Consider the following 14,652-nt stretch of genomic DNA (forward strand, 5'->3'; position numbering starts at 1 on the left):
TAAAAAAGGGGGGATTTTCCAATTTTGGGACAATAACTAACACTTTCACAAAATTTTATGCAACTTTGATAAATTGTTTATATCTATTGACATAAGCTCCCTTTCCATTTTTATAAATTTTAGATTTTACGTTTTCTTAAGTAATGAATTTTTATACTTAAAAAAGGGAGATTTTATGAAACTTTGGTGAATATATTAATGTAACATCCCTTTTGATTTGTATATATATTTCTAGTTGATCATATAAATTCATTTAAAGCATAAAAGACAAATTAAAAGAGCAACGGGCGTATCATGCGCTAAAGCGCAGCCCTTTATTGTGTCTATGGTGTCAACAGTTAAGAACTAAGTGCCCAAAAGGGGCTAAAACAGCATTTTTGTAGTTTCTGGACAACAACTTGGCTGTAAGTGTATAGATCTCTCTGACATTGTACCACAAATTTCTATATTACAAAAGGAAGGCTGGGATTGAGTATGGGCGTTATTGTCCCATTCATGCTAGAATTAGGACCATAAAGGGCCAAAAATTAGCATTTTTATAGTTTCCCGTTAATAACTTGTTTTAGTTTAGTCAATAACTTGTGTTGAAGTGTATTAATCTCTCTGAAATTATACAACAAGCTTCCATACTACAAAGAGGGGTTATGGCTTAAATCATTTAGCAATTAGGGGCAAAAAAGTGGAAAAACAAGGTTTTTTTTGGTTAACGGACAATTTACACAATTTAAAAGCAGTGTAAGGGAGGTAATCCAATTCAAATTTAAAGTATACTGTTACATGTATCTATATGTTTGATTACAATTTTTCTCATTTCAGATTTAAAAAAAATTAAAATAAAAAATTCCTCAAATATTTGTTTTTGAGGGGATTAATATTCAACAGCATAGTCTATTTCTCAAAAGCAAATATTTTGTTTAAGTCCATTAGACCACATTCATCCTGTGTCAGAAACCCATGCTGTGTCAGTTATTCAATCACAATCCAAATTTAGAGCTGTATCAAGCTTGAATGTTGTGTCCAAACTGGCCAGGTTCAACCTCTGTGGTCGTATAAAGCTGTGCCCTGCGGAGCATCTGGTTATTACATTGATTAAGGTTAACTCAGCCCGATGTCATGTTGATCTTATTCAAACAGATCTCATGCAGATAACCAATCTAAATAGTTCATGTAATGTGGTTTGGTTTGGATTGATCAATAACTGCAAGCAATTTGTTTTAAAAGATTAACACAGTTTGATCAAGAGTAATTGAATTATATATCATGTATCTGTATTTTGTATAAAGATGTACAAAATCATATTTTCTTTTAATTCAGATATCAACAGTGGAAATGTTTCTGTATCAAATCATATTAGCCAACATGGTCATGATGATGCACTTCAGAAGAAAACAAATCTTCCAGGTACCATTCAAATGGCCATTACCGATTATCCTGCAAATTTGACCAAGCCTAATCAGACCAAGTCTAGAAAAGCTTTGCCTGTATTAAATGAAGAAGACCTGACTAAAATAGACACTACCACACCAACACCAAAGACTAAGGAATTATCAATTCCAAAACATGTAGAAACTACAAACAGTGAAACTAATGTGTTAGAAACTGAACATAATGTGGAAACTGCACACAGTGGAACTGTGGTGTTACAAGGTGAACATAATGTGGAAACTGCACACAGTGGAACTGTGGTGTTACAAGGTGAACATAATGTGGAAACTGCACACAGTGGAACTGTGGTGTTACAAGGTGAACATAATGTGGAAACTGCACACAGTGGAACTGTGATATTACAAGGTGAACATAATGTGGAAACTGCACACAGTGGAACTGTGGTGTTACAAGGTGAACATAATGTAGAAACTGCACACAGTCAAATTGTGGTGTTAGAAGGTGAACATAATGTAGAAACTGCACACAGTGGAACTGTGGTGTTACAAGGTGAACAGAATGGTAAAACAACACATGGTGACACTGTAGTTTTAGAAAAGTGTCCACCATCAGAAAATATTCAATCTACTAATATTATGAAGTTTGTTTTAATACCAGTCATGTCAGTTGATGTAAATAATCCAATTACAAAAACTACAGACACTGATGCAAAGAAAATACTGAACACAAGTTGTTTCAAATCAACTGGTGCATCAACACCCTTCAAGGGGAACATGTCTGATATACAACTCATTGGCAATAAAGACAAAACAAGAAATAATCCACCTAAAAATGTTAAAGCGGCATCAACAACCTCGGATAGGAATGAGACAGACAAACAACCCATTGGCAAAAAAGACAAAACAATGAATAGTCAAACTAACAACACGAGTACTGCACAAATCCTGTTAAATGAAAATATTTGGACTATTCAAACTAAAGGTGGTAATCATATATATAAAGTCAAAAGAAAATACCGGGATATTCAACCATGCGGAACTTCTATTGCATCTTCTCTATCAAATCAGTTAGATGTTAATGATAAAGCTTTGCCAACTACAGTCAGTGAAATAAAGAAAATAGATAATCTCCTAGAAAACAAGCAAGCATCAGCCTCATTGAGAGAAAATATGTCTGAAGACACTAACATGATTGTTGATGATTACAATTATAACCCAAATACAAATCCATTGAGCATACCTACACAGTTGAATGTAAATGAGTTAACTATGAATATAAGGCGTGACATCAAGGAGAAATATAAACAAACTATAAACTCTACAACATATACTCCATTTAGTGTAAATACTGACAATAAAGGGAAGGAGAAATATATTGACAACAAAAGACCAACTGCAATGGTGACACGATCAGGACGAGTGAAAATCTCTGTCCTTCCCTTTACCGACTACAGCATTATGGAGGAGTATACTCATGATAAAGCCCCAACTGCCATTGGAACAAGGTCAAGACGATCTGAAGCACATACCGCTGTACTTCAAGAAGACAACGTCATTATGGAGGGGTATACTCTTACTTATACCCCGATTGTCACCCAGTCAAGTCAGCCAGGCGTCAAAAAGACCGTCATCCAAGCTACAAACAGCAGCAATATGGAGGGGATTACTCAGAATAACACTGTTATGGCAACCAGATCAAGTTCAACATGTAGGACAAAATCCATTCCTGGTACCGACAATATCATCAACGCTCCAACTGCCATGGCAACTAGGTCAGGCCAATCAGGTGTAAAAAGCTCTATTCCTGCTACAGATGGTAATACCAATGATAGCTTTACTATTAATGATATGTCAATACCAACTTCAATTTATAGAAAAGAAGAGTCAATTATGCCAGTTGAAAATATTGCTGAATTGTCAGACGAAGATATGGAGTCAATGGAAACACATGAAGCAGTCAATATCCTTATTGATGTCGATCAGACTGGGGAGCGTATGGGAACCTGTGAGGCAGATGAGACGTACCATGATATGGACGACCAATCCTTGTCAGATCAAGACAAGGACATGGAGTCCAAGGAAACTAGTGAAGCAGTAAAGGCCATTGTTGATATTGGTGATGATGATAGGGAGCACCTTACTTCTAGAAGTACAGATTTAAAGGCATCGGGTAAGTAGTCTTGTTTTTGTAGTTTAAGGGCATACGAAAGAGTTTTGAACCCGTATTTTTATTTTGAATAAAATTTCCAAAAAGACTATTTTTTACCCGATTAAATCAAATATGTAATAAAAAATATACCTTCATGTGCTTCTTTTTGAGTAAAATGAGGTCAACATTGGGTATATTTGCTAAAAATTCAAATTTGCGCCTGTATTTTTCCTTTCGAAAGAAAGACATAATTTTTTTGTTTTAAAAAATAAACACAAATTGTTTTTGTTCAATAAATTGTAATTTCTATATATTATAAGTATTCTTAAAATTTATACATATTTTTATTCAGAAATATCTCATATTTATCAGATGTTCATGATTGTAGAAAAAAAACATAATTTTTTGCTGTATATTTACCAATTTAAAAAAAATGCCAGAGGCGTAGCTGAGTTTAAATAAAGTGGAAGCATATATTGGCGTGCAAAGCAATGGCGAAATTTTTTTTGGACTATTTTATGATGAAATGATAAATACCCTATCTGTTTCTTACTATACCATATTTTAAGAAACGTTAGTAACATCCTAGTGGGTTTCGTAATTTGGAAACCCGGGAACAGATAAGACACAAAATGACAAGCAAAAACTTTCAACATTGAAAACTAACTACAGATGAAAAACACGGATCCCAAAAAAATGTGGCGACCTCCGGTGCTCCGAAGGTAAGCAGGTCCTGCTTCTTGCAAGACACCCGGTGGTGTTTCTCACGAGGGTCATTTTAAAATCAAATGAGAGGTTTCTACGACAACAGTAGAAGGTCATTTGTAACACAGATACCCTAGGTGAATCAATAGTCTTTTGGACGAAATGACAATTGGAATACGAAATCGAACGGCTACTTTAAAGTCTTGTCTTATAAGTAAGGGAAAAAAATCTAAGATGTTTTCAAGGTGATTTTATTGAGCCTGAATAATTAAATGTTAATACTGCATGTAAGACTTAAACTAAAGTATAGACTAGTTAATACCCAAAGTCCATATATCTTTTTTTTGGCTCCCATTCTTGCTGCAGTAGGTTGACTTTTGTTTCATGTTTTGAAAACCCATCATTTGTTAGGTTAGACATATCAGGATAAGGGGGGTCAAACAATGTTATTTTCTTTGCAGTAACGTCTTGTGAAAACGATGTACATGGCTTATTTACATCTTTGCTGGGCGAATTAGATAAAACGTTTTGGCTTTCGTTATCCGCTGCCTTCTTGCTAAAATAAAAATCTAGCTTCTTCATTTTTATTGTCGAGCCTGCAACTTTTGTTGCAGAAAGCTCGACATAGGGGTAGTGATCGGGCGGCAGTGGCGGCGGCGGCGTTAGCTCACTTCTTAAAAGTTTTATATTTTAGAAGCTGGAAGACCTGGATGCTTCATACTTTGTATATAGATTCCTCATGTTATGAAGTTTCCGTCAGTCACATGTCCAATGTCCTTGACCTCATTTTCATGGTTCAGTGACTACTTGAAAAAAAAGTTCAGTTTTTTGTAATGTTAAATTCTCTCTTAAAATAAGTAATAGGATAACTATATTTGGTATGTGCGTACCTTGCAAGGTCTTCATGCCCATCAGACAGTTTTCACTTGACCTCGACCTCATTTCATGGATCATTGAACAAGGTCAAGTTTTGGTGGTCAAGTCCATATCTCAGATACTATAAGCAATAGGGCTAGTATATTTGGTGTATGGAAGGACAGTAAGGTGTACATGTCCAACTGGCAGGTGTCATCTGACCTTGACCTCATTTTCATGGTTCAGTGGTTATAGTTAAGTTTTTGTGTTTTGGTCTGTTTTTCTTATACTTTATGCAATAGGTCTACTATATTTGTTATATGGAATGATTGTAAGGTGTACATGTCTAGCGGGCAGATGTCATTTGACCTTGACCTCATTTTCATGGTTCAGTGGTTATAGTTAAGTTTTTGTGTTTGGTCTATTTTTCTTAAACTATAAGTAATAGGTCAACTATATTTAATGTATGGAAGCATTGTTAGCTGTACATGTCTCCCTGGCATGGTTCATTTGACCTTAACCTCATTTTCATGGTTCATTGGTCTTTGTTTAGCTATCTTGGTTACTGTTAAGTTTATGTGACAGTTGTAATAAAGCTTTATACTTAGGACTATCAACATAATATCAATGATTAGTAAAGAAGGCGAGACATTTCAGTGTGTGCACTCTTGTTTTGATTTCTACCGAGGTTAAACTTTGTGTCGTGATTGTAGTTGCAAGTACAGACACCGCCAGACACGATAATCCGGAAAGACTAAAGACTATCTGAAATTCAATTTCAGGCTTTTTTTTTCTTTCTTTTTTTTGTGAAAAACATGTGCAAGCAAATGATTTTTTGCGTAAAGGCAGCTACGCGCCTGAATGCACTATTTACGTGTTCATGAAAATTGGCACACATAATCTTTACGAGTATATTCAGTAACTGGTTTTCAAGTTAGAATAGTTGGAATGATAAAATCAGTCGAAAACTGAATCATTTCCTGAATAGTCATAGTTTGACGTCGCGAAAATAACAATTTACATTAGCAACGTCATTATATCCCATGTAACTGTATCGTATTCCCTTAAGGATATGCATGTAGTCATGTGAAATTAAAGTCTAGATTTAAAAATTATTTCTATAAATCAAAAGAGCTTTATGTAGATAAAGAACAAAATAACCTAAAATTATTGATAAAACTATTTTTGCTAAAGGTTATGTAACTCTATTTCAAAATATTTGTTTGTCTTTTATAATCTAAAGAACTATGCAAGGTTTCCAACACAACAAACATAATACCATCACAATAAGATCGAATCACATGACATGAAAAAATGGGTAATAACTAATATTTCCCTGAAAGTCTTCAACAAGTCTAAAAGGCAAAAAATAATTTCATTCTAACTTTTATTAAAGTATGGATGAATCCGCCTATGTTGGAGTCCATGAACATTCAGAGATTAACCTCACAAATGTGATGCATGCTTAAACATGCTTTCTCTCAGCTTCCTTATTTGAATGCGCATATGAGAAGAAACACAGGCGAGAAATCTTTTCAATGCCCAAATTTGACAACATTTCTAACCTGTTCCGTCTCAAATCATATTTGAAAAAAGAAACCATAGTGGAATTTAAAACTACATGTGATGTTTGCGGTAAAGTATTTAACTTGAAGGGGATATTATAAAAGTGAGCGTTGTACTTAGGGTGGATCGGGGATTATTTCTGAGCATTCTCTCTGGGCATGTTGTAACTCTTTAGGCAGCAACCATTTGATTTTCTGGGGGGGCTATGGTTTTTTTTGGAAAAAAAAGTTTGTTTCCAGTTTTTGGAGAAAAAAATAATTTGTTTTTGATTCTGAGAAAAAAAAATTGTTTGTTTCACCCTCAGCTGCCACTATATGTAATGCTAAAATTGAAAGAAAAAAATTGTTTTCCACTGGTCGCGAAAAAAATAGATTGTTTTTCGCTGCAGGCGAAAAAAAAAATTTGTCCAGAAAAAAAAACCATAGCCCCCCCCCCAGAAAATCAAATGGTTGCTGCCTTAATATAAGACATTTGAATTTATTCCATAAAACTTTTAATCTCAAACTTGCTTACTTTTTCCGTTTTGTTTTTACAGAAAAAAAGGCTGGTGACCCCATGTTTTTATTTTATATTTTTTGATGTAAATATTAAAAGAAATCTTGTTCTTCATTTGTAGAGAAGTATTGGGTTTTGTTTGTTTTTGGGTTTTTTTTTGGGGGGTGGCTCTATAGGAAAGAAAAGCAAAATTCTGCCTATATAACCAGTTTAGAAAAGCCTGAGTTCGTGATAAGTTAATGAATTGAGGGGATGTGATATTTCCGACTAGTGTGAACTGTTTAATATAGGTCTTGGTGTATTTCTTGGGTAGCACTTCAAACGCTTGTGAAAAATTGGCGGTCTCAACAAAGTCATGGATTATTGCGATGATGTGTGAAATTACAATATCCCAATCTAGACTCTATGAAGACCAATGTGGTGTAATGTTGTTTCTCCTCTAGAAGTCTGCCTCACCCAAACAAAAAAAATTGAGGAACAAATCATGGTAACAAATGATAAACAAATCGTATGATTTCTTTGTGATTTGAAGGTGATAAAATTTCACATGCAAATGAGCTAACAAATCACAATAACAAATCACGAACAAATTGCTTACAAATCATAAGCAAATCATAAACAAATTGTCAAGAAATTGTTTTGAAATCATTAACAAATCAGAGGTAATTGCTTTCCTACTTCAAGCAAATCACAAACAAATTGTTTTCAAATCGTAAAGAAATTGTAAAGAAATTGTTATCAAATCTTTAACAAATCAGAAGTAAATCATATTCCTACCTCAAGCAAATCATAAACAAATTGTTATCAAATCTTTAACAAATCAGAAGTAAATCATATATTCCTACCTTAAGCAAATCATAAGCAAATCGTAAATAAATTGACATCAATCAACAATTCACAGATTAAATCATTCACATCCAGATCAAACATATGTTCTGCCCCTGAAACCACTAAACTTTGAAGCGCAATTGTCTTCATTTTACCTTAAATAACTACTCCTCTAATTGTAAAAAGGAATACTATCTTTGGTTGCGGTGGGGACGAATAGTTCACTCTGTGTAAGTTTCTCTTACTTCTCTTCCGAATTAGTCTATAACGAAATTTGAAAAAACATGGGCAACCACGTGTACTTTGTAGAATGATGTCGAATAGGTGATTTGCTCTTAGTCTTGGTCCAAATCTGCTACATTGTAATATAGCTTTGCCCATTTTGCCCGGGACCTGGTCAGTAAATATCATGCACAATTAAAACATTGAACTTGCCAGTGTATTATGTCTGCTGGCTCTGGAAGCCAGTCTTTAATTGAATGTTTCAATCTGGTTACACATCTTTTACACATTTTTATTTTGAAAATTAATCCTTACAGTACAAAATTGTTATGATTATAATGAGATACTGAAATGCACAGTTTCTAAATTTTAATGGTTAACGTTTGAATAGTATTAGTTGAATATGTGAAATTATAAATATAGAGATTCCTTACCACCGTCATCTTTCATAGACTGAATAAAACTCCTCATCTTGCAACCTTCTTTGTTCAGTTAACATAGAACAGTATTTGAAATTTGAATTTGACCTCAACCGGAAGTTAAAGAGATAGATAAACAAAGAAAATTGGAATGCATTAACATTTTATTCATTGTAGCAAATCAACAATGAATCACACCATGATAGTTAACAAAGTTAACAAATCATTTTCAAATTATTCATATGATATTCTAAGTTAACAAGTCATTTTCAAATCATTTCATATGATATTCTAAGTTAACAAATCATAACGAAATCACACCATTCTAGCTTACAAAGTTAACAAATCTCTTTCAAATCATGTCATACGATATTCTAAGTAAACAAATCATAAAGAAATCACACTAAACTGAAACAAATTGCTTACAAATCATACAATAGAAAGAAATCGCAAAGAAATCAGTTTTAGGGAATTTGGAAAATTCTGATTTGTTTATGATTTGTTTACAGAATCGCAAGCAAATGGTACTAACAAATCGCAAAATCACGATTTGAAAGAGATTTGAATACGATTTAAAAGCAATTTGTTCATTTATTTTTCTGTTTGGGCAATCAACCTTTTATTGCTCATTGTTAATTGGGAGAATTGACATGGCAGAGTGAAATGTTCGAATTGACATGGCAGAGTGAAATGTTCGAATTGCGGCAGCTTTATTTCCTGGGTCTGAGCAACCCAAACATTAGCATCTGATTCTCTGAGTTTAGCAATCTCTTGGTCATAGATGGATTGAATTTGTTAAGTTTTTTTTTTTTATAGAATATGTCTACAACCTTTGCTTGTCTTAATTATATTGTGTATGCAGGGCAAGAATAGTTTATACCTTGCTGTCAAATGTGAAACTTGTGAAGCCTATATGTTTACATTCGGCAACCCTCGGTAGAATCTGCTACTCTTCTTCTATCCTCTGATTAGATGAGGGTACGGAATCGGCCGAGTTGCGACGAATGATATAGTTATCAAAAGTACCAGGATTATAATTTCATACGCCAGACGCGCGTTTCGTCTACATAAGACTCATCAGTGACGCTCAACTGTTTGTTGACTATTTAATGTCCGACAGTCTAGTGGACTAATCACGTGCATATCTTCGATGATATTAATGGTTATTTGTGAAAAAGTTCCTCTTACATTTTAAATTGAACCAATTATTGCATTAGTGCGGCTACCATTTTATTTTTGTAATTATTTGCTGTTATTTATATCGTATTCAATGTCTTTTTATGGATATCCGATAAATCACTACCACATTTTTCTAAATTATTACAAAAATGGTTTTTTTTCAACTTTGTTCATGAAAGTACCGGGTGACACATATACGGTTGTATAATTCTACATTTTGTATCAATAATACTAGTAACTTGTGTTATCCTATCTTATCAGGCTCTGGTGGACAAAATGATGGGAATAGTGTTACAGAAAACACAATGAAGGACACGACAGATGGGTTTATGTGTGATATAGGCGACTGCAGAAAGGTGTTTTCTACGTATAAGTACTTAGGGGTTCACAAGAGAAAAACACATTCAACTAAAACCTATGCATGTGATGTGTGTGGTAAAGGGTTTCCCCACAAACGATACCTGAAAAACCACAGGAAATTACACAGTGATGATAAACCGTACAAATGTCAGGTGTGTGGTAAAGAATTTCGTCAAAAGCAGAACCTCACAAGACATCTAAAATCACATGGGGATGGAGTCATAGAAACGCATACATGTGATATATGTGGGAAGGTGTTTAGAGAATCGTCAAATTTACAAGCTCATGTCAAAACACACACGTCTGAAAACAACTTTGTGTGCGACCTGTGTGGTATGACGTTTAAATTGAAAAGATACATGGTTCGACATCACAATGTAAAACATTCGATTCAGAAACAGTTTACATGTGAAGTGTGTAACAAAGTGTTCCGTCAAAAGGTAACTCTAAAAAATCACATGACTACACATGTTGTTGGTAAAATGTTTGTGTGTGAAGTGTGTGGTCAAGAATTCTCACAGAAAGGTTCTATTAAAAGACACATGGATAGAGTACACACGGGTAATACAACATGTGAAATATGTGGTATAATAGTCAGACCGGAACGTCTACAGAAACACTTGAGAGGGCATACTGGGGGAAAAGCTCACAAATGTCAGGTGTGTAATAGAGAGTTTGATAGGAAAAGTGCTTGGCTGATACACACGAAAACTCACACAGGAGAGAAACCACACTTATGCGAACTTTGTGGCAAAGGTTTTTCCACTACCTCGTTATTAAATGTTCACATGCGATCACATACCGGTGAAAAACCTTTTAAATGTGACATATGTGGTAAAGGGTTTAGCCAGAGTGGACCTCTGAAGACCCACAAGCTCATCCACTCGGGGCTTAAGCCATATCTATGTGCTGTATGTGGTAAAGGATTTACTCAGCCTGCAAGTCTTCAACAACACAGGACAACACATTTAGATTATAATGCTCATCACTGTGACATTTGTTCGAATACTTTTAAACACCGACATAGCTTACTTAGACATATGTTAAAAAGTCATAATATAGGCAAGCATGCGGTCAGTAAATCAGGAAATAGTGATGGTAGACAGACAGTCAGTATGACTGGTCAAAATGTTGACAGACAAGACGTTAATTTGACTGATCGCAATGAGTGCCGACAAGCAGCAAGTATGATTGACCACAATCTTGGTAGACAGGTAGACATAAATGATTTTGGTGCAGGTGGTCAATCTACCGTTGATATATCTCGTTTGTATTTTGTGCATGAAGAGACTATACAGAATACCTACTATTAGTTTTATCTGATCTCATGAAGAGACTATATAGACTACCTACTATTAGTTTCATCTGATCTCGTGAAGAGACTATACAGAATACCTACTATTAGTTTCATCTGATCTCACGAAGAGACTATACAGAATACCTACTATTAGTTTCATCTGATCTCGTGAAGAGACTATACAGAATACCTACTATTAGTTTCATCTGATCTCATGAAGAGACTATATAGACTACCTACTATTAGTTTCATCTGATCTCGTGAAGAGACTATACAGAATACCTACTTTTAGTTTCATCTGATCTCATGAAGGGACTATACAGACTACCTACTATTAGTTTTATCTGATCTTAAGGCCTTTAATTGATTATTGTCACAATTTAAGATACTATAAGTATATTACTAGGATAACGATGTACATTGTAATAGTTATTCATTTTACTATATGTCTACCTGAACAGTGAAAGCTCACCTAGTATAATGTTTTTGTGTTTAAACTCCAAACTCCTCTAGGAAATAGCAAATCATCTGCAAATTCAGAAGCAGTAACATTATGCATTTCAGTCCTTGAGTACATATCTTCCAGTAAAAAAAAATTCATCATAAATTCCAGATATAAATATAATTTAGTATTTACGCCAGACGCATGTTTTGTTTGCAAAGACTCGTTTTTGACGTTCAAATCCAAACAAGTTAAAAAGGCCAAATAAAGTTCTGAGTTGAAGAGCATAGAGGACCCAAATTCCTAAGTTTGTACTTGTTTGGCTTTGTAACGATTCTGATTCGAGCGTCACTGATGAGTCTTATGTAGACGAAACTCGCATCTGGCGTATTACATCATATTCTTGATGACTATTGTAAACATTAAATTTATAAATGTGACCATATCAATGGTCTTCAAATTACAAGACCATATTTGAATGTCTTAAAAAATTACTTGGCAATGTTTTGAATTTCTTTAAATTACCCGACCATATTCTCAACTTAACTCGACTGTCTTCAACATTATTTATTAAACCATAGACTGTTTATTTGTTACAAGTTGTGATAAAATGCCTAATACCATAGACACAGGTGTGATGTCCCCTTAAAAGATACCTAAGTGCTGAACTCACCCTATTTTTTTACATGTATATCAATTATAGGGTCGTTCGTATAAATATACTATTTGTAAAATAATGAATTATTCTAAATTCTAAGGATTTTCTCATCCAGGTAGATTACAGTAGCAATACTTGAAACATGGCACACGTTGTTTTTTTTCATACGACCGCAAAAAATTAAAAAATTTTGGTTGTATATTGGTACCACGTTGAAGTCGTCGTCGTCTGTGGGGTCCGACTACTTTAAGTTTTCGCCCTCTAACTTTAGTTTAAGTCAATAGAAATCTATCAAACTTGAATACAAGGTTTATGACCATAAGAGGAAGGTTAGGATTGATTCTGTCAGTTTTGGTCCCAACAGTTTAGGAAAAAGGGACCAAAAAAGGGCCCAAATAAGCATTGTTCTTGGTTTTCGCACAATAACTCGAGTATAAGTTAATAGAAATCAATGAAATTTAAACACAAGGTTTATGACACCACACCAATCCCAAACTTCCCTTTATGGTCATAAATATTAATAAATATTAAAATTTCATAGATTTTTATTTACTTTTACTAAAATTAGAGTGCGAAAACCAAATGTCTTCGGACGACGAGGACGCCAACGTGATACCAATATACGACCAAAAAGTTTTCAATTTTTGCAGTCGTATAAAAACAGGTTCAACCCGCCATTTTTCTTAAAATGTCCTGTACCAATCACAGGCACTTGTCTCAGAAAAAAAATTTCCTATATACCTTATTATAACACAAGGTACTTTACTTGCATTTTAGAAAAATGTTAGGTGGTGACGAAGTTCCGTTATATGCCGCTTTATAGGCTGTCAACCCCACTAAGCTTGTTATACCGTAAATCTAAATTGATTTATCTATACAATGGTGTATAACATGCCTACATTTGTTGTCGGAATCATCCGTAGCAATCCTACCAAAGTATGTCAATCGTAATTATTTTGCAAACCGCTGAAGAATTGGCAATAAACGCGTCATGCTCCTTGAATATCTCGGTTTCCGATTGGTCAATTCTATGGGAAAGTCTAAATGATTCTCGGAGTTATCTGATCTTGATTCATTTCATACGTAAAGTCAAGAGAGAGTCTGAAAGACATTGACGTCATGGGAAAAGATAAATCAATTTAGATTTACGATAAAACAAGCTTTAGTGGGATTAATTAACAGCCTATAAAGCGGCATATAACGGAACTTTGTCACCACCCAACATTTTTCTAAAATGCAAGTTAAGTACCTTGTGTTATAATAAGGTATATAGGAAAAAAAAATTCTGAGACAAGTGCCTGTGGTACCAATGTGTTACTTGCATTGTCAGTTGGTTTTTTGTTGCATTTATTTTTTTCTGTTGTTTCGTTGTTACCATTAACAAGTGCTTAAAATAATATAAAATACAATTTAAAAAAATTAAATTTCATTATTGTTTAAAACTAATTTGTTGTGGTTAACGTTTTATTTAACCTAAAACATGTACCACACATTTAAAGATGGAAAAAAGTAAAAACACAAAAAAACTGAACTCCGAGGAACATTCAGAAAGGAAAGTCCCAAATCAAATGGCAAATTCAAAAATTTAAAAACATCAAACGAATTGATAGCAATTGTCATATTCCTAACTTGGTACAGGCTTTTTCTTATGTAGCAAATGGAAGAAAGTGCTATAAAATGTTATACGTTATCTTTCTATTTTACGAGTTATGAACACTTAATCAACAGTTCCATGTTTACGTGTGAATTTCTTTGGCGTGTGTCGATAAGCTTGGTAATTTAAACAAACTGTGTATATTGTGTCAAATATCGGAGGTTTTGTGTCAAATATCGGAGGTTTTGTGTTAAATATTGGAGATTTTGTGTTAAATATCGGAGGTATGTGTTAAATATCTGAGGTTTTGTGTTAAATATCTGTATCTGTCCATTTTGTGTTTGTCTTATTTTTTTTGGTTATTTAACGTACAATTAAAGTATATCATATTCTTCTCTTTTAAGGTTCCGAGCTACATATAGCCTTTCAGAGCACCTGGGATCACCCCAAGTTTTTGGTGGCGTTTGTGTTGCTGGATCTTTAGTTTTCTATGTTGTG

General features: G+C 34.0%; 1 protein-coding gene across 2 annotated transcripts in view; it reads left to right on the forward strand.

Moving 5' to 3' along the window:
* LOC143054978 (uncharacterized) overlaps positions 1-14,006 on the forward strand; it is a 32,032-nt gene extending 18,026 nt beyond the window's left edge. For both annotated transcript variants that reach the window (XM_076228088.1, XM_076228087.1), the window contains exons 5-6: positions 1,315-3,555; positions 10,065-14,006. In XM_076228088.1, coding sequence (XP_076084203.1) covers positions 1,315-3,555; positions 10,065-11,476 — 3,653 coding nt within the window. In that variant the 3' untranslated portion in view covers positions 11,477-14,006. The remainder of the gene's footprint in view (positions 1-1,314; positions 3,556-10,064) is intronic.
* Positions 14,007-14,652: the final 646 nt, after the last annotated feature.

This window comes from Mytilus galloprovincialis, chromosome 12, assembly GCF_965363235.1.
Source record: "Mytilus galloprovincialis chromosome 12, xbMytGall1.hap1.1, whole genome shotgun sequence".
NCBI classification, from domain to species: Eukaryota; Metazoa; Mollusca; class Bivalvia; order Mytilida; family Mytilidae; genus Mytilus; species Mytilus galloprovincialis.